This window comes from Ranitomeya variabilis, chromosome 7, assembly GCF_051348905.1.
Source record: "Ranitomeya variabilis isolate aRanVar5 chromosome 7, aRanVar5.hap1, whole genome shotgun sequence".
NCBI classification, from domain to species: Eukaryota; Metazoa; Chordata; class Amphibia; order Anura; family Dendrobatidae; genus Ranitomeya; species Ranitomeya variabilis.
The window spans coordinates 3,585,087-3,604,234 of NC_135238.1; the positions used below are offsets into that span (position 1 = coordinate 3,585,087).

The window sequence follows — 19,148 nt, forward strand, 5'->3', positions numbered from 1 at the left end:
CACAACCATGAAGACCAAGGAGATCTCCAAACACCACCATGAAGACCAAGGACAAAAGGGACAAAGTTGTTAAGAAGCACAAGTCAGGGTTGGGTTATAAAAAAATATCCCAATCTCTGATGATTCCCTGGAGCACCATCCATCACATTCATTGATCAAAAGGAAAGAAAATGGAACCACAACAAACCTGCCAAGAGAGGGCGACCACCAAAACTCTCAGCCTGGGTCAGGAGATCAGTAATCAGAGAGGCAGCACAGAGATCAAACAAAACCCTGAAGAAGCTGCAGAGTTCCCCAGCAGAGACTGAAGTATCTGTCCATACAAACATAATTAGCCATATACTCCATAGAGGTGACCGTTATGGAACAGTGGGCAGAAAAAAGCCTATACTTATACACAAAAATTGTAAGGCTTGTTTTGAGTTTGCAAAAAAATATGTAGGAGACTCCCTGGATGGAGGTGCTGTGCTCAGATGAGATCAAGATTGAACTTTCTGTCCACCAAGGTACATACTATGTCTGGCACCAAGCCAACACTGTTCACCTCAAGAACACCATCCACACAGCGAAGCATGGTGGTGGCAGCATGATCCTGTGGGGATATTTTTCGGCAACAGGGACAGGTAAAATGGTCCGAGTCAAGGAGAATATGGATGGTGGGAAATACATTGATATTCTTGAGCAAAACCTGTTTCAGTCTGTCTGTGTTTTGAGACTGAGATGGAGGTTCACCTTAGGGTTAGAGAAAACATCTAAACTGAAGGAATTGACGTAGTCTACCCTTGAGGAAATCCCAGTGGCAAGATGTGGAAAGTTCATAGAGACTTGTCCAAAGCTTCTTGCAGCTGTAATTGCCAGAAAAGGAGGCTCTACATTAAGGGAGTGAATAGTTATGCACACCGAAGTTTACAGTTATTTTGTCCTATTTGCTGTTTGCTTCACAATAAAAGGAAAACAAAGGTTTCAGTTGTAGGCATGTTCTTTACATGAACTGATGCAAACCTTTAAAAAAAAACAGTGAAATTCTAGGTTATTAGGTTGCAAAATACAAAAAATGCCCAAGGACGAATACTTCTGCAAGGCACTGTAGATATGTCTCTGCGCCCTCTATAATTACATCATGATTAGAAATGAGTGAATATGTTCGGAACCGGCACCGAATCTGAATTTGCCGTATTTGTACCATATTGTTACCCTATTTGTACTGAATTTCTGTTTGATGATCGGTTCCGAACATATGTGGTAATTTCTACTCCTATTGACTCCAATGGTGTTCAGCGATTAATGCAAAACCAATGTTCACCGCCGATCGTAATCGGAACTGAATTTTGAAAACTGTGCTCAGCTCTAATAACAAGGAGTATAATATCAGATGGCAGCTGTTGTGTTACCAATGATGTAAGGAATAAGGACAGCAGACGCCGATGTCCTGCAAACTTCACCACGCAATGAAAAGACCGATCTACCGACCTGATGAAGGGTCTCGGAGTGCTGTTCTACAAGTGTCACATGCCATTTGTGGTATTTCCTGATGACGAAGTCTCAGTACTTTGAAGCACGTTGAATAAAACCACATTTCATTTTAACACACTCGGATCTTCAGTTATTCAATAGCGCCGAATAAATGCACATTTATCCCGTTTTTTTTTCTTAAGTGTCACATGCTGGCAGATCACCACTAATAATTGTGGGTAGTAGTCCGGTGTAGGGTTGGTGGAGTTGCTATCGGTAGATGCTTTTTCAAATTTATTATGTCCGGCTTGAATTATCAGCCATTGTATCATCGAGGATTTTGGACCACTCACCAGCACAACCATTGGTTGAAATCTGCCAACATCTGACACCTGCACACCGGGACTCCAAGACTCCTCGACTCCTCATTGGGTCAGTTGGTCGGTGGTCATTGCGTGGTGCAGTTTATTCACTGCGGGACATTGTCGTTGGGTCTCTTTAGTCCTTATATCGTTGGTAACTCAACATCTGCCATCTTTTACACTTCTTGTCTCATCATAGTCACCAGCACAAATACATTGTGTATATATATTATTTTCAGAGTTTTCAGGATTTCACCCGTCTTAGCCTCTGCTGGGCTGGGGCTGCTATGTTTCATCTGTAGTGACCACATTATATAATTGTGACTTCATCAGGTTGACTGTTTTCCATTCTGACAAGGCCGGGGGCCTTCCTGTATTAGTCAGCTCTCACCTCCACTTTTATGGTTCTATTCACATTCTATCATTGATTCTGTCTGTGGATATAACAATGGGTGAGAATCTTCTGAGTCCAGGCTTGGTCTCTGCTGTCAGTCTTTTGGGCTGGTTCACACTGCTATGTCTATCTCACTACATTTCCTTCTTCAGTCGTTATGGTTGGCAAAGACCAAATTTGCATAGAGTCCAATAAAACAGAAACTACAACCTTCCAGCAATAATCTCGCACACCACACCCTACACCATGATTGCAGCCGTATCTACGCTTTCTTCCTGGTACAACGAGGGTGTGAGGAGAGATCAAAGATCAGATCTCTGAAGTCTCTACAGATGCACAGAAACCAGGCTGCACAGGTACATGTAATGGAGATGACAAGGACTGGGGTCTTTGGGGGATTACAAACAGACAACTGATAGTAGAGAATGGTGTTAACTATAGAGAAGATGTCTCACCTGTAGACAAATAGTCTAAAGTGGTCTCCTCTATAGAGTAATGGAATAATCTAGAGAACAACAGGCTGACGTGTAAAGCAATGGTGTCGCCTGTAAGGAGATTGTCTCTGTTCCACACACTTATGGTCTTGGCTGTAGAATGACACAATAATATGTAGAACAAGGTCTTCCAGCAAAGCAATGGTCTCCTCTAAAGACTGATGTTCTTCACTATAGAATTAAGGTATATTCTGTAAGAACACATCTACTTGTAAAGTCATGGTCTCCACTGTTATAGAGAAAATTGTGTGCACTCAAGTCAGATAGGTGCTGGCTGAACGTGGAAGTGATCCAGTCAAAGTCATATATTGACTATGGAGACTATGGTCTCCGCTGTAGCATGATGGTCTCCTCCATTGTGTAGTGGATTTGTTTGTAGAATGATGTATAATATCTGTATCACCTGTAGGACCAAAGATTAATAAGTAAAGAAATTGTCAGTTGTTTGAAGAGATGGTCTGCACTGGCGAGAGAGATGGTCTGCACTGTAAAATGATGGAAGAATCTGTAGGACTACAATAATTAGAAAATTAGTGATATTCTCCTCTCTAGAGTGAGGGTCTCATCTGCAGAGTGAGGGTCTGCACTGTAGAGTGAGAGTTTCCACTGTAGCGTAAGGATCTCCTCTGTTGAGTGAGGGTCTTCTCTGTTGAGTGAGGGTCTCCACTGTAGAGTGAGGATCTCTGTTGAGTGAGGGTCTCCACTCTAGGGTGAGGATCTCCTCTGTTGAGTGAGGGTCTCCTCTGTTGAGTGGGGATCTCCTCTGTAGAGTGAGGGTCTCCACTGTAGAGTGAGGATCTCTGTTGAGTGAGGGTCTCCACTCTAGGGTGAGGATCTCCTCTGTTGAGTGAGGGTCTCCTCTGTTGAGTGGGGATCTCCTCTGTAGAGTGATGGTCTCCTCTGTAGAGTGGGGAACAGTGATGGTCTCCACTGCAGTGTGAAGATCTCCTCTGTAGAGTGAGGGTCTGTAGAGTAAGGGTCTGTCGAGTGAGGGAATTCAACATGTTTTCCCATTTTGATGCTGGTTCACCAGGAGACACGTAGAATATGTTTCATTATAGGAGGTTTTTCAGGGTAATAACACATGGATATCAGCATCGTTACCCTGAGAATACCCCTTGGTATAAACCATGTCATACAGTTTTCTATGAGAAGTTCCGTCATTAATCTAGAGACGATAACTGGAAGCAGAGATGCCGATCTCACTTTATACAATTGTCAGCAATGATTCCTGATCTGTGTTCTGTTTTATTGATGCCCCATCTCTGGCTGGCTGCCATATCTAATATCGCCTCCCTTGTCTGTGGTTATATCTGGTGTTGCAGTGACCGTCTAGCATATGTTTTTTGTGATCTTGTATAAATCATGACTATGTCCGGCTGAATTCAGGGATCGTAGAGTGGAGAAGCTCCATAGTAAATATGAAAATGGTGCTCCAACATCAGTTCAGGACACTCCGCCCAGAACAGGAGTGCCTGTCCCTTGTTCATCCACCCAGATCACAAGGGGGGCCTAGGATCTCCGTGACCTTTAGGTTGGTTTCATTTTAGACATGTAATACCTGCAGATGGATTCACATGAGCCATAGAAAGAAAATATGGGTCCAACATGAAATAAGGATGGTAACGTTGTACAGATATTAGCTCCTCCATGATCCTAAACACCATGAACATGAAATATTTACTATGATTTCTCCCCAGGAACGGTACTGAAGATAAAATGACCATAAACCAAAAACACAAGGTCAGGATCTTCTCCAGAGATGGGAAGGATAATTACAAGTGGCTGATTATCCTGCTCTACACAATGTTTAAGAGCTTGGTGGGGAAGGTCAAGCATACATATATCTCCAACAGTGGTGGGAACTTCATCACCGGCCTGTCTCAGAGCTCGTTTGCCATTTTGTACCACACCAAGAAGAGAGGCCGCCTAAATATTGCAAATGTGACCGATTCTCTGTATGATGAGGAGCTGAAGGATCTGAGAGATCACCTCGGTAAGGAGACAAAAGCTCATATAACACATAACTGATCTGCATGAAAGAGATGGCTTCTGTAGTAACTGGGCCCACTGTTCCCCACCTTGGTCAGAGCACGGCAGAGCTGTGAAAAACAAAGACAACCACAGATGCAACTGTCATCCACAGACACAGTGTGAGGACAGAAGATTAGTGACCAGGCGGTCATTCTGAATAAGACAACTTAATATGTAACAAGCTAATAACAGAATATATCAATAAGAATAGCACAGATAAAGTAATGCTCAGATAATCACTGCAATTATCATGATACAGGAAAGATATATATCTTGGTACCGTGTTAGCCGGTAGATAGAAAAACATGTAGAATGGAGAGTCCTCAGTGGTTGACACCTTTTAATGGCGAACTGAAAAGATGGTAACAAATTGCAGCTTTCAAGACTACACAGGAAAAAAAAAAAATCATGGATGAGACAGGTGACATGAAGCAGAATTACCATGAGTGATAAACAGTTATGTCCATAAATATTGGAGCAGTTCTTTGATAAGGAATGTTTTATTGTCCTGTGATTGGGGTCTGGTTCTGTTGTGATGACCCCTCATAGTCTGAGGGGCAAGTTCCTTAGACATAAATCCATGTGACACATTCATTCCTGAACTGAGACAGTCAAAGGTCGTCATCAGTTTATATTCCCAGACTCTCCTGTCTTTCTGTGCTTTGAAGTTACCCTTTAGTACAAGTAATTTCATGTCCATAATGTTATGATTTGGGAGACAGAAATGTTTGGCCACAGGTAGATCCATTCTTTTTTCTCTTATTGTATGGTGGTGAGAATTCATCCTTGTTCTCAGTTTCTGCCCTGTCTCCCCCACATACAGACCCCCAGTTGGACATTTAGTACATATAATTAGGTACACCACATTAGAAGTGACGCAGCTGAATGTACCTGGTATCTTGTAGTCCTGATGTGAGTTGTGATCTTTATCTTGTCCGTGGTCATTATAAATGGACAGGTTTTACATTTTTTCTGGTTGCAGGGAAAGGTACCTGCAGCTGTTGGAGAGGACAGGGAGCTTCTGACAATGATGCTTCTTAGATTTGGGGGCTGCCTAAAACACAGTAGTGGGGGGTCTGGAAAAATGGATTGTAATCGGCATCTTTTTGTAGTAAAGGCTGTAATTTCCGTGCAGCTCCCCTTAGCACCTCCAGATTTGGATTGTAGGTGACCACTAGAGGCACCCGGTTATTTTCTTCTTTAGCTTTGTAATGTAGCAGGTGATTCCTTGATATTCTGGTGGCTCTTGTAATCTGGTTTTCAATTGTTCTTGCATGGTAGCCCTGATTCAAAAAGGTCTTTCTGAGGGTGTATGTGAGGTCTGATACCGGGGCCGGTGTTTGCGGGGTCTGATACCAGGGCCGGTGTATGTGGGGTCTGATAGCAGGGCCGTGTGGGTGTCACGGATCGGGGGTGACCTTAGGCCAGCATGCGGCTATCACATGTGCAGGGGGCTTATCTTAGTTATCCCACCACTGCTACAATGTGATGAAAACACAAACAAGGCTATTGACCTATTAATTTACCACAGGGGCTTATTTTCGTTATCCCACTGCTGCTACAATATGTCACGAGCTGCAGGGATTTATGTATATCCCGCTTTCCAGTTCCACTTCAGAACTTGTAGCTCTCCGGCGCCCCCCTTACCCTCAGGTCAGTCATTGAACTACACCTAGGATAATTAGTCTCTGGACGGGCCACTTCACTGTGGACTGGCTAGCAGGCACGCTGCAGCAAGGGAATTATAAATGCTCAGACCGCAGCCAGACAGTAGCTTATAAAACTCCGTTCCGTGGCTGCCAGCTGTACCCACCTAGCCCAGAACACACTTCGCTGCCACCAGCTCAGATTTCTCAACAGAGGGGTTCGACCCAACTCAAATTAGTAGTGTAAATAACTTCAGAGGACTTAGAGTTTTAGAGCAAGGAAAACGAAGCTAGTAAATATTATATTTTACTCCATAAAAGAATTAGGCAGTGTTTATAAAAGGTCTATTAAGATTTTACAATATGAGACAAAGTATGTACAAAGCAATCACATAAAAAAAGGGATTAAAACAGAAAATCACACTAACCTGTGGCTTAGATTATTCCAGTTAACCATGCTGGTAGGCGGAGCCATATATCCCAATTCATCAGGGGGTCTTGGTGCAGTGAGGTCCCAGGCAAGAATGAAGGCCAGGCTGCGAGGCAGTAACTTATACTCCTGGGCTTGAGACATCCCTAAAGGGGCTGGTTTACCTGCACCCTCCCCTAGCTGCCAGGGTGCACATTTTGGTAAGAAACTTCTAATACTCCTAAAGGGGCTCGAGAACCTAGCAGAGTCACAGCACACACATCATTCATCTTATATTAAAATTAGCTTTCTCATGAATCTAAACTCGGTCTACCTAATCCACTCTGTTTAGGAGAAATCCATTTCTCTGGTTCTCTTGGTGCCACACTCCAGCAAAAGGCCCATTGTGAAGCTATATTAAATCACATTCCGAATATGTGTTCATCATTTTTCTATCATTGATTGGGCCTGAGATATGCCCTTTTTACTATCTCCCATATCTACAAAGGAAAGCAAGTGTTTCTTTTGGACAAAATCAGTTCTCGGCTAATTAACCTTCCGACCGGAGGGGGGAAAGGAAGGAGTATAGAGTTACAGAGGAAGGAGGGTTGAATCTGCAGTGTGTGTTCAGGACCATGGCTACATGTGCAAAAATCCCTCAGCTATGGTATTTTACATTATCGTCACAGTGGGGTCTGATACCAGGGCCGGTGTATGTGAGGCCTGTTACCAGGGCCAGTGTATCTGAGGTCTGACACCAGGGCCAGGGTATGTGGGGTCTGATACCAGGGCTGGTGTATGTTGGGTCTGACACCAGGGCCTGTGTATGTGGGATCTGATACCGGGGCCGGTGTTTGTGGGGTCTGATACTGGGGCCAGTGTTTGTGGGGTCTGATACTAGAGCAGGTGTTTGTGGGGTCTGATATCAGGGCCAGAGTATGTGGGGTCTGATACCAGGGCTTATGTATATGGGGTCTGATACCAGGGTTGGTGTATGTGGGGTCTGATACAAGGGCATGTATATGTGGGGTCTGATACCAGGCAGGTATATGTGGGGTCTGACACCAGGGCCGGTGTATGTGGGGTCCTGAAGCCTAGACCAGTGTATATGAATGCAGCACACTACATTTTATGTTGATGAGATATTTCTGTATCTCCTGTCTCTTCTCAGGGAAAAGTAATGTGGTTGTGCTGGTGGATGACGTGGAGGACAGCAGTGACAGTAACAGAAGGCGGATATTAGAGGAGCAGCAGTTGGACTCCTACGCAACAGAACTGATCCTCATCAGTGAGCGGGAGAAGGAATCGGCCAATCTAATGGGACCTGATCCGAGCTTTAGTGAATCACCGATCTCTGCCCAGATGCATGATGCCTACAACTCCTTGTATCACAAGCTGCTTAAACTGAAGGACGTCATCAGCAACGCTCCACATAGCAACACAGGTACCATCCACAGGGCCAGGAGGGGTAAGGTGGCCAAATGTTCTCACTGACCGTATCTTATACGAGCTGAGCCGTGATTCTCGGTGGTAAACAGAACACGGAGCATAATATTATGGGGTCGTACTGTATATATGTAGCATGGCCATGTCAGTGTCAGCATCGCTTCGGCTGGTGGTCTCTATCACTGATGAGCGCATTGTCATGGGCTGCACCTGGGGAAGCGTTATAACTTTATAGTGATCAGAAAAACATTCAGGATTTCTTCTTTCTTTCCAAGATCATCATGATTCAACCTCATCTGAGTCCTCGTATGGCGGCAGTAGGACAGGTAAACCCTACGAGACATGACGAGGAGCAGAGATTCTGTCAAAGATCAACTACGACTACAGGACTGAAGCGCCGTCTTCTCACGAGTCTTTTTTATTTCAGGACGAGTCCCATCAGTGGTGACTTCTACCAGTGGCTTCAGGTCTCCCGGTAAGGCGCTGATGATACAAATGATAAAATTTACACTCCATCTCATATTCTCTTCCTACATGAATGGTTTGTGCATTAGAACCGCTCGAAAGGATGGAAAAGTGAGACCTTAATGATGATCTGTCCGCTCTCCTAATATGCACTGCTTACTAAACACCTGTATAACCTTTTACTTTTTTCTGGATGAACACAACATTGAGGTATCACATCCTGATAAGAATCCTGACCTTGTCTCCACCTCCTTTACATAATAGGTGCTTCTCACAAAATTAGAATATGATCAAAAAGTGAATTTATTTCAGTTCTTCAATATAAAAAGTGAATCTCCTACATTCTATAGAGTCATTACACACAGAGTGATCTACTTCACGTGTTTATTACTGTTAATGTTGATGATTATGGCTTACAGCCAATGAAAATCCAAAAGTCTCAGTAAATTAGAATAATTAGGCTAGGTTCAGATTGCGTTAGGGCAATCCGTGTAGCGCTAGCGCTAGCAGATTGCGCTAACGCAATGTATTTGTAGGGGTCGCGTTTAGGGGTCGCGTTAACGTCCCCGCTCTCGCAGATCCCCGATCCGCGAGAGCGGGGAACGGACCTTGGGCGCGCCGCGGACGCTGCAAGCAGCGTCCGAGGCGCGCCACAAAAGAACGGCACATCGCTAGCGCGAGCCGAGAAAGGCACGCGCTAGCGATGCGCTTCAGCAAAAAATCACATTGCTGTCAATGGGTGCGCTAATGGACCAGTTGCACGGCGTTAATTGCGACATTTTCGCCGTGCAACGCTGTCCGTTAGCGTTAACCCATTAACGCAATCTGAACCTAGCCTTAACAATAAACACATGCAAAGGCTTCCTAAGAGTTTACAAAGATCCCTTAGTCTGTTTCAGTAGCTCCACAATCATGGGGAAGATTGCTGACCTGACAGATGTCCAGAAGGCGTCACTGACACACTCCACAAGGAGGGGAAGCCACAAAAGTTGATTGCTAAAGAAGCCGGCTGTTCACACAGTGCTGTATCCAAGAATATTAATGGAAGTGGAGTGGAAGGAAAAAGTGTGGTAGAAAAAGGTGCACAAGCAACCGGGATAACCGCAGCCTGGAAAGGATTGTTAAGAAAAGGCCATTCAAAAATGTAGGGGAGATTCACAAGGAATCTTTCACAACAACCTCCCACTTGGCGTGCTCTGCAGCCAGGAGTCTCGCACAACAATCTCCCACTCGGTGTACTCTGCCCTGCGTACTCTGCGACACTCCCCGGTCCTTCCTGCAGGTGTCATTTCAGTGTAATTTCTCACTGCTAAGACACAGGACTGTCTGCATACTCCACGGCGCCACCATTGACTCAAGCCCTTATTCCCTGGAGACCGACTCCTCCTGAACCCATTGCTTACACTGGACATTGACTCCACCGGGGCTTAATATGCTCTATGACATATTTCATTGCGGTGACACGACTTACCTGGTTTTCCCATGATGCTTATTTGAAAAGGCGACTATATGATAAAGTACATCAAATGGTCGAAACTTCTTAAATTGTCGCTTCACCTATCAGCATCAAATATATACTCACCTGAAGCATTATTTTTCTTGTACGTGTGCAGTGATTTTTTCTGAACTTATGCCTTTGGGACCTTGGGTTCCTTTCACTACCACCGTTTTAGAAAAAGTTGAGTGCTAACCATTTGTCTTTTCTACATCTGATTCAGCAGTCTGGTCTCGGGTCGGGGTCACTACAGCAAAGTTTGTGAAATGGTCAGTCATCACCAGACAATGTTCATACCTGAGATGCGCCGGGCCTACAATTAAGTAATCAATCATCAGTACCTCCAAGGGGGCAGAAGTCACGATGGTCTGTATCGGGGCCCTCTGTTCTGGGGTTTTGGCCAGCTCACAGCTCTGACATTTTTGGCAAGCCTCCTCCACCGCTGCCCTCAGTCGTGGGTAATACACCAGCTGCTGCAACCACTGAAACGTCTTCTCCGGACCGAAGTGAGCCACTCTCTTATGGGCCTCCGTAGCCACTACTCCGATCAACTATTCCGGGAGCACTACTTGCCAAGGGACCCCCAATTCTCGCAACAGCTGTACTCCATCTTGCAACTGGAGCCTCTCCCACTGTCTCAGAATCTGCAGAGTCCCTGGAGACATAGCGTCTCTCTCTCTCTCTGGCTGGGAAGTTGCTTCAGGGCCACCCACTGTCGCAGCTGAGTGAGTTCCCTATCTGTCTGCTTAAGTCACACCCAGTCATCCCGGGGCAGTCCCAGCACCTTTTCTCCAGACGCCCCTTCGATCTGTCCCTGCATCGTCACCAATGATCTGGCAAAGTCCCTGAAAACAGGAATATCTTCCGCCCCCAGCTCTTCATCTTGGTCACTTTCGGGTCGCTCATGAGTCACCCTCGAGAGGGCATCAGCGTGGGAGTTCTCAGCCCTGGCCCGGTAGGCGATCTTCTACCGATACTTTGCCATGAGGGCTATCCATCCTTGTTCCAAGGCCCCCAACTTCACATTTTCCAGGTGGGCTAGGGGGATATTGTCCATCCGCACCAGGACTTCTGACCCTGACAAGTACTCTGTGATCTTTTCAGTCATCACCCACGCCATCACTAGCAGTTCCAACTTGAAGGAACTGTAAATGACCGGTTTCCGCTCCAAGTCGTGAAGGGACCGACTCGCGTAGGCTATCTCTCGTTCCTTTCCTCCCTACATTTGTTATTGGACTGCCTCCAGACCATGTAGACTTCCATCAGTGTGGAGGATGAAGGGCTGTGAGAAATCTGCATAGGCGAGTATTGGAGTCTCTGCCAAGGCCATCTTAAAGGCTCTAAAGGCTTCATCCTGATTACTTCCCCATTGAATAGTTTGGTTCTTTGAACCAGCCAGAACTCCTTTTAGCAATTCTAATAAAGGGTTGGCGAAGCGTGTGAAATCTTTTATGAATCTATGCTGGTACCCAGTAAGCCCCAAGAAGACCCAGACGTCTTTCACCGCTGTTGGGGTGGGCCACTGTTGTACGGCCACTACCTTGTCACACGCAAGCCTCACTCCTTCACTGGGCACAGCATTCCCCAGATACTCAATTTGCTTGCGAAAGAGGTGACATTTTTCTGTCTTCACCTTCAGACCATGGCTCTGCAGCCAACTCAGCACTCGTTCCAGTCGCTGAAGGTGCTCTTCAAAAGTGGACGTGTAGACGATGATGTCGCCGAGGTAGATAAGTGTTGCTTCAAAATTCAAGTCCCCCAGACATCTCTCCATCCAGCGCTAGAATGTCCCGAGGGCGCTGGTAAGGGCAAAGGGCATCAGTTTAAACTCAAACAGTCCCATGGGCATTATGAAAGCCGTCTTCGGTCAGTCGTGTTCAGCCATGGGCACTTTCCAATACCCGCTGGCCAGATCGAGGGATGAAAAGTACTTCGCCTTTCCCAAGGCAGATAGGGATTCCTCATTTCTGGGCAATGGATAGGAGTCCCGCACTGTGCAAGCATTCAGCTGTCTATAATCAACACAGAAATGCAGGGTTCAGTCTTTTTTTCGAACCAGGGCAATGGGAGCTGCCCACGGTATCTGACTTTCCCGTACCACTCCACTCTACAACATGTGAACTAGCATCTCCTTTACTTCGTTATACATCTGAGGAGGTATCTGCTGGTATCTTTCTCGAACTGGTGCAGCACGTTCCGTAGGGATCTCATGGGTGATGGCCTGAGTGCACCTGAAGTCATTTTCATGATGGGCAAAGACCTCCTGGTAACACACTAACACAGTCTCCACTTGTTGCACCTCCTGAGTTGAGAATCCCGTCAATTCAGTCTGCATCTGCTCTAAGATTTGACAACCCTCTTTCATGTTTCCGGATGAGTGTCCCAGTGCTATTGTGATGGCTAGGGTCCAGGGATCTCCTTGCACTACTGCCAATTGCATGGCCTCAGGTTGCACCAATTTTTCCGGCATTCCCAGGACCTGGGCCACTTCACTCATAGGTAAGACGGTGAGGCTATCTTCTCCCAGGTTGACGCACCGCACTACAATGTTACCATCATGGACTGTGGTTAGAGTCCAGGTCATGAGGAGTCCAGGGGGTACCTGATCCACCGATGTCAGCTCTATCTGCACCTCCACTCCCTCAAGGGGTGTACAGGCTCATGCTGACAATGTGAGCACCATCTGACCAGGCGGTAGAGTAAGTTTGGCAGCTGCACGAACCATCACCTTTCCCAGTACTTTCCCTTCACTCGACGTCTCTTGAGCCTGGGCAGCTCGTATCAATTGCTGGAACACCTTTCGTTGGGGGGTTCGCGGGCTCCACTGGTCTAAGAAGGCCTCTTGCAGCTCATTAATAAGTAGGGATCCAATCTCTTTCAGTACATTCATTCCAAGAGTCTTGACAGGCCTGCTGCCAACTTTCCCAGAGATCAATATGACCCATTTTTAGCCTACATCCTTTCCGCACACTCTGATCTCCATCCAGACCACCCCTGCAACCAGGATGGGAAACTGGTTGACTGCCATCAATCTAATTACCGGCCCCCACTTTGACACTGCGGGTAAATTATGTCTACAATAAGCTTCTGGCATGGTGGTCACTTGTGTCCCTGTATCACTTAGGCAATAAACAGCTCGTCCATTTATTTCAGCTCAGATGGTAGGGCTTGTAGAGATTTAACCTCCAGGACTCTCTCGTCTTTCTTCCTTGGTATTTTGGGCTCCGGGCTGCATCCCCCAAGTGATGGAGCCCAATAGTTTAACGGCTGCTGTGGTAGGGATTGACCTTGTCTCACACAGCCTCGGGCGTAGTGTCCGGTGCTCCCACACCTGTAGCAAGTCGGATCTCATTCTGCACTGGGCTGTCTGATTCCCTGGTGAGGCTTGACGAACAAGCGGGCCTTGGAATCACTCCTATCTCTTGATGAGGGGGCTGCTCTTGATGTATCTTGGGCCGGAGCAGGGACTCTTCTAAATCTGGACCACTCTTCCCGCATTTCTCGTATTTCTCTCTGGATCTCTCGGGCCCACTCCAGTTCATCTGCAGGAGGGGTGGGTACCTCATTGCTCTGGACCATACCTGCTAGGACCGCCACCCCCTGTTCCTACTCTCTCATGTGTGCCTACGCCCCTTTTTCTAAGAAGGTCATATACGGGCTAATGCCATCTCCCGCCTTGACTACTGCAACAACCTTTTCTGCGGCCTCCCTGCAAACACCCTTGCACCTCTCCAGTCCATCCTTAACTCTGCTGCTCAACTAATTCATCTCTCTCCTTGCTACTCCTCCGCTTCCCCCCTCTGCAAATCTCTTCACTGGCTCCCATTCCCTCAGCGTATCCAGTTCAAATTACTAATACTGACCTACAAAGCCATCCATAACCTGTCTCCTCCATATATCTCTGAACTAATCTCCCGATATCTTCCCTCACACAATCTCTGGTCCTCCTAAGACCTCCTCCTCTCCTCCACACTTATTCTCTCCTCACCCAACCACCTCCAAGACTTCTCCCAAATATCCCCCATATTGTGGAATTCTTTGCCCCGACACGTCCGACTATCAACCACATTTGGATCCTTCAGATGGAACCTGAAAACCCACCTCTTCAGGAAAGCCTACAGCCTGCACTGACCCTGCTGCCTCCTCACCTCTACCGAAGCTACCGCCTCACCAACACCAGAGCTCCTGCAACCCCCAACCTATTGTCTCCATCCCCACCATCCTGTAGAATGTAAGCCCGCAAGGGCAGGGTCCTCGCCCCTCTGTATCAGTCTGTAATTGTTAGTTTGTTTACTGTAAGGGATATCTGTAATTTGTATGTAACCCCTTCTCATGTACAGCACCATGGAATCAATGGTGCTATAGAAATAAATAATAATAATGCGCAGGTGTTCTCGCAAAGCCGGTTTAAGCTGTGCGTCCCTGAGACCAGACGCAAACTGATCTCTCAGTATCACTTGAGGGGGTCCCACTCCTATAGCCCCACTTCATCCCTCTTAATCATGTGTGCATTCACCTCCTGCCATGCATTAACATACTGGGTCACAGACTCTCCTTCCCGCTGGATGCGGTGAAACCGTCACATCCGCAGCTTCCCAACATTAGTGGGGTCACCACGCATTTCTTCCAAGATATGCATTACTTTATCTAGTGTATCCCACTCATGAGGGGGGCAGAACATAACAGAACACTGAGCTTCACCATCCAGGGCCATCACAGCAATCTCAGCTTGAATAGCAGGGGTAATGGGGTGCATCCACAACATGCTCTTGACCCTCTCGATCCAGTACCACAGCATCATATTACTCCCCGTGAATTTTAGGAGATTACTGAGCATGGTCCCCAAAGGCAAACTAGACCTTGGGGCACTCATTGTGGATTGATCTGCTGCGTCTGTGTCCAAAGACTGCATCCTGCCGACTACGCCAAATGTAACACAGGCATACGGATGCAGTGACACAGACGCGCAGAGCAAGGGTTAAACAATTTTTCATTTTATCAGCACAGGAATAAACTCCTCACAGGGAGAAAACAAGGGAAATACAGTTGAAGGGTTGAGAGTTAAACAGGATAACAGTACTTCAAATTACCACTCTATCAGTTTCACTTATCGAGACTCAGCTGCCCGTTTCCTTCTCAGAGTCCGATGGCTGTCTGGCTGCCGACTGTGGCTGGTGTTGAGTCTTCCGGCTTCCCCGCCTGCGACAAACGGTCTTTCTTCTGGCGGCAGCGGGTGGTCACCAGTTTTGCCCGCAGAACCCTTAGTCCATTCAGCTGCCCAGCTGGGAGTCTTTCACAACAACCTCCCTCTTGGCGGGCTCTGCAGCCAGGAGTCTCGCACAACAATCTCCCGCTCGGCGTACTCTTTCCTGCGACGCTCCCCGGTCCTTCCTGTACTTGTCCTCTTTCACTGCTACGCGGCCTAAGGCTACCTGCAGCGCGACGCAGGTCCACACTCTTGCCTTTCTCTGGCGGGAACCTGCTCTCTCTTCCAGCGCAAAATCCCTTATCCTCCTTTGGCTCACCACGCCCCCTCTCTGCAGCTCATGGGTCTCCTCCGTCCTCAATTTCCTTCCACCCTGCAACAACAGGCTCGGCCCCAGCAGTTCCACACCAGGTGCCCTATCAGCACCCACAGCCTAGTCTTCTCCCTTACACAATCATGAACCATCTTCTACATCCAGTATGGAGCTCAGAGCAGCAGAAAACTAAATGTGTTACCAGTTGGTTGGTCTATTGCTCTTTCGTTCATAACCAATGGAACAAAACTGATCTTCTGTCTTCTATTGAAACAAAAAGATCAAAGGGTTTCAAGCTGTATATAATAAGTAATAGGGGAGAGAAGGAAAAGAGAGGGAAGGTAATGGGGGTAAATGGAGGGGATGAGGTGGGATGACAAGACTTTCTACTATTAGACAGTAGTTGTAACTGGGACTTAGTAAAACTATAAGATAAATGTGTAGCACGTACAGTAATTGTTCAATTTCCTGGAATGTGTTTCCTACTGAAGAACGTCACGTGAGGACTTTATATGTTTCTTCAAGGGATAGAGGAGGTTTTAAAAAATCCTTTGACCCATACGTTGCATAACTAATCATATGCTAAATAGTCGCAAGTCCCATTTATGTCTGAGATAGAAAAGATGATTGTCTATAAGATGATGGTGGTCTCACGATCAGAGCAGAGGTGGATGGTGAGATATGGAGCCTGAGAGTCAGAAGGTCACAACATTGTTACCCTTTTGCTCATCACTGTAGTTCCTTCCATGTGGATCCAGATTTTGTAGCACAACGTCGGATCCAGTCTGATATTCCTTGAAGGTGGATTGCTTATTGAGATTGTAGTGGGGCTGTGAGGTCAGGTTCACCTTCAGGGTGCGGCAATCAATGTGTGGTGTGTAATTCTAGGATTGCTGTGGTCCCACAAAAAGCCAGAGATGAGTTTACTGAAAAACAGATGACAGTTTGTGGTAGAGTAATTGGGAGAGCTTGTAGGAGTTAAGTCATTTTAGGCCAAATTATACTTTTTATGAGGATTTTCCTGTAGAGCCAAGATGTAAGGGACGGACCATCTTGAGATTAAGGAGCTTTATGGTTTAGTTCTGGGGGAACATGATTTTTGTGTAATTCCTTTAGGTCAGTGGAGATGTAAATGCTCAGAAACTTTATGGAAGGTGCAGACCAATCAGAGGGAAATGTGGCTCTGTGCACACGGCGTGTATCAGACAATGGCGCTCCCACTCAGTATCCTACACAAAGCCACTTCTGGAAAACACCTGTGGTCATTTTGCTGCAGTGACTTAATTGTTGATACAGCCGATGTTCTTGTAGTGGCTCCACCACTGGCGTCTTTTACTCTTTACTCTAAGTATAGAGAGCAGATCGAGCAGGTCCCTTCTTTTCACCACTGCAGGCTTTCTGAACAATTAATGCAGCGCCCCAGAGTCCTGGTCGTTGCAGTACTCTCGCTCCACCACTAAGGGGAGTGATGTTACATCTGATGGCACTAAAGGAGTTCACCTGACCAGGTATAACAGACACACATTACACTTCACACTCCGGCCACCAGGGAAAGTGGTTCTATCTACTAGGCCACTCCTCACACTCTGGTAAAACTGGGGGTTGGACAGGAAGTCTGGGAGAAAGTAGCTGGGAAGAGCTACAGAGAGGACCTGTCAGGGGTGGGATCCTGGCAGCGTCCTAGAAAGAGACAATATCTTTACGGAGTTGTGCCTGTGCCTTACAGCGGCAGACTCCTAAGAGAGGACAAGAAGCGAGGTTTATTGTGGAGGAGTGAGGAAAGGAAATACAGCAAAAAGGAGACAATACCAGAAGGAGTCGTGCCCTAAGATCAGCAACATCCTTCTGAGGCGCGTAGCCGGCGGCCAGAACGCCGAGAAAGTAAGAGACTCCACGCATTACTTTAAACTACGGCCGGGCAGTTAACCACAGGTTGGCTGTCTCACCATTACACCTAACGAAGACAACGGAGGCAAACTGTGGTAGAGGGGCATCTCTAGGTTCCCTATAAAATAGCTCCAGGCCTACCCCGTCATACGGGTGCGTCCTAGCCATATCATCTGGGGGACGAAGAGAGAGAAAGAACAGAAAGATACACAACAGTTGTGAGGACTATCCCATGGTGCTCAGCAGGGAGGTACTACAACACACAGGTGCTAGAAGGTAGAGACTGATTTCCACCTGCAAAGGGAACTCTGGATGTGCCTTCGGACCGGCCGGTCTCAGACAGCCCGGTTAACAGTACTCTGGATGCGGACCCTGAAGCCTTCAGTAAAGAGGTAAAGAGACTGCAACCCTGTGTCCTCGTTATTCATCGCGACTTGCACCTCGCACCACCATCTACACCTTCCATTGGACGCCCCTTAGCAGGGTCATGGACCGGGTCTAGCCACCGTGACAACCCCAGAACTGAGACTGAGAAGCCCGAGTACCCCGCGGCCCTGCGTCTGGGGCCGCTCCAATTAAGCAGTTACAAAACGTGGCATAAGACTGAATGTGACATGAGAAAGGTGCTCGGCGCTCCGATGCAAGAAATTTATTGTAAGGCAAAGCAGAAAGGTTCAGCGATGTATCGATACCACCAATGGGACCTTCATCAGACAAGGATTGCCGAGAAGAACAGGGGATGGTAAATAGACGGAAGCGCTGGGGAAGGCGGCTGTAGTCAGTGTTCGGAGTGGACCCTTATTGACACCCTCCTGTAGAAGGAAAGCCGCATATCTGTCCTGATTCATAAGACTGACCATGGGCACATAGTGTCTTGACATTGCGGTGCATTGTGCACATTTTATGGGGAGCTTCTGTGCTGCTAAATTCCATAAACGTTGTGTTCACAAACCCCATCTGTGCTGCTCCTCTAATCGGTAACGTATGGTCAGCATTTGAGATTGGCTCATGTGTCCTTGAAGATTGAGCGTTTCCCTTATACTTCTATGGTCGTCGCTCCGCTGAGAGGGTGTTTCTAGGATTGGTGGTCAGGGCAGCCAAACCTCACCCCAGGATCCTTGTGTTTTCTCGGAGCTTCTGGAGTAATGTTCAATCATTAACCTGGATGCTAAGAGTTTATGACACATTGTAAACACCCGGAGATGGATTGTTGGGCAGATTAAATGTTTCCTGTGTGGATCCACTCCACCATGTTCAGCGCCTTTACTGCCCAGGTGTAGTAGGGGGGAGAGGACTCTGGGGAATGATGGATCAGACGCACGGTGGTCTTTACCTTCTCTGCTTATAACAAAATCCAACTGATTCTCACTAATTACTATGGAGAGCAAATGTCTTAGGGCCAATATCTTCCGAAAACTTTCCCGTCTGCATTCAGGAGTCAGGTCAGAAGATAGTTGCTGCACAATGAAGGATCTTTCTCTTCTTTGGGAACAATGGAGATTTCTGCAACCAAAGTCTGGTCATGAACGGATCTCCCAGATTAGA

The 19,148-nt window shown here is 46.9% G+C and overlaps 1 protein-coding gene across 1 annotated transcript in view; it reads left to right on the forward strand.

Annotated features, from left to right (window-relative positions):
- The first annotated feature begins 2,426 nt into the window (after positions 1-2,426).
- Positions 2,427-19,148, forward strand: part of LOC143785029 (uncharacterized) — a 29,659-nt gene continuing 12,937 nt past the window's right edge. The window contains exons 1-5 of the mRNA XM_077273679.1: positions 2,427-2,564; positions 4,403-4,698; positions 7,963-8,235; positions 8,513-8,563; positions 8,665-8,712. Of these exons, the coding sequence (XP_077129794.1) occupies positions 4,422-4,698; positions 7,963-8,235; positions 8,513-8,563; positions 8,665-8,712 (649 nt within the window). The 5' untranslated portion in view covers positions 2,427-2,564; positions 4,403-4,421. The remainder of the gene's footprint in view (positions 2,565-4,402; positions 4,699-7,962; positions 8,236-8,512; positions 8,564-8,664; positions 8,713-19,148) is intronic.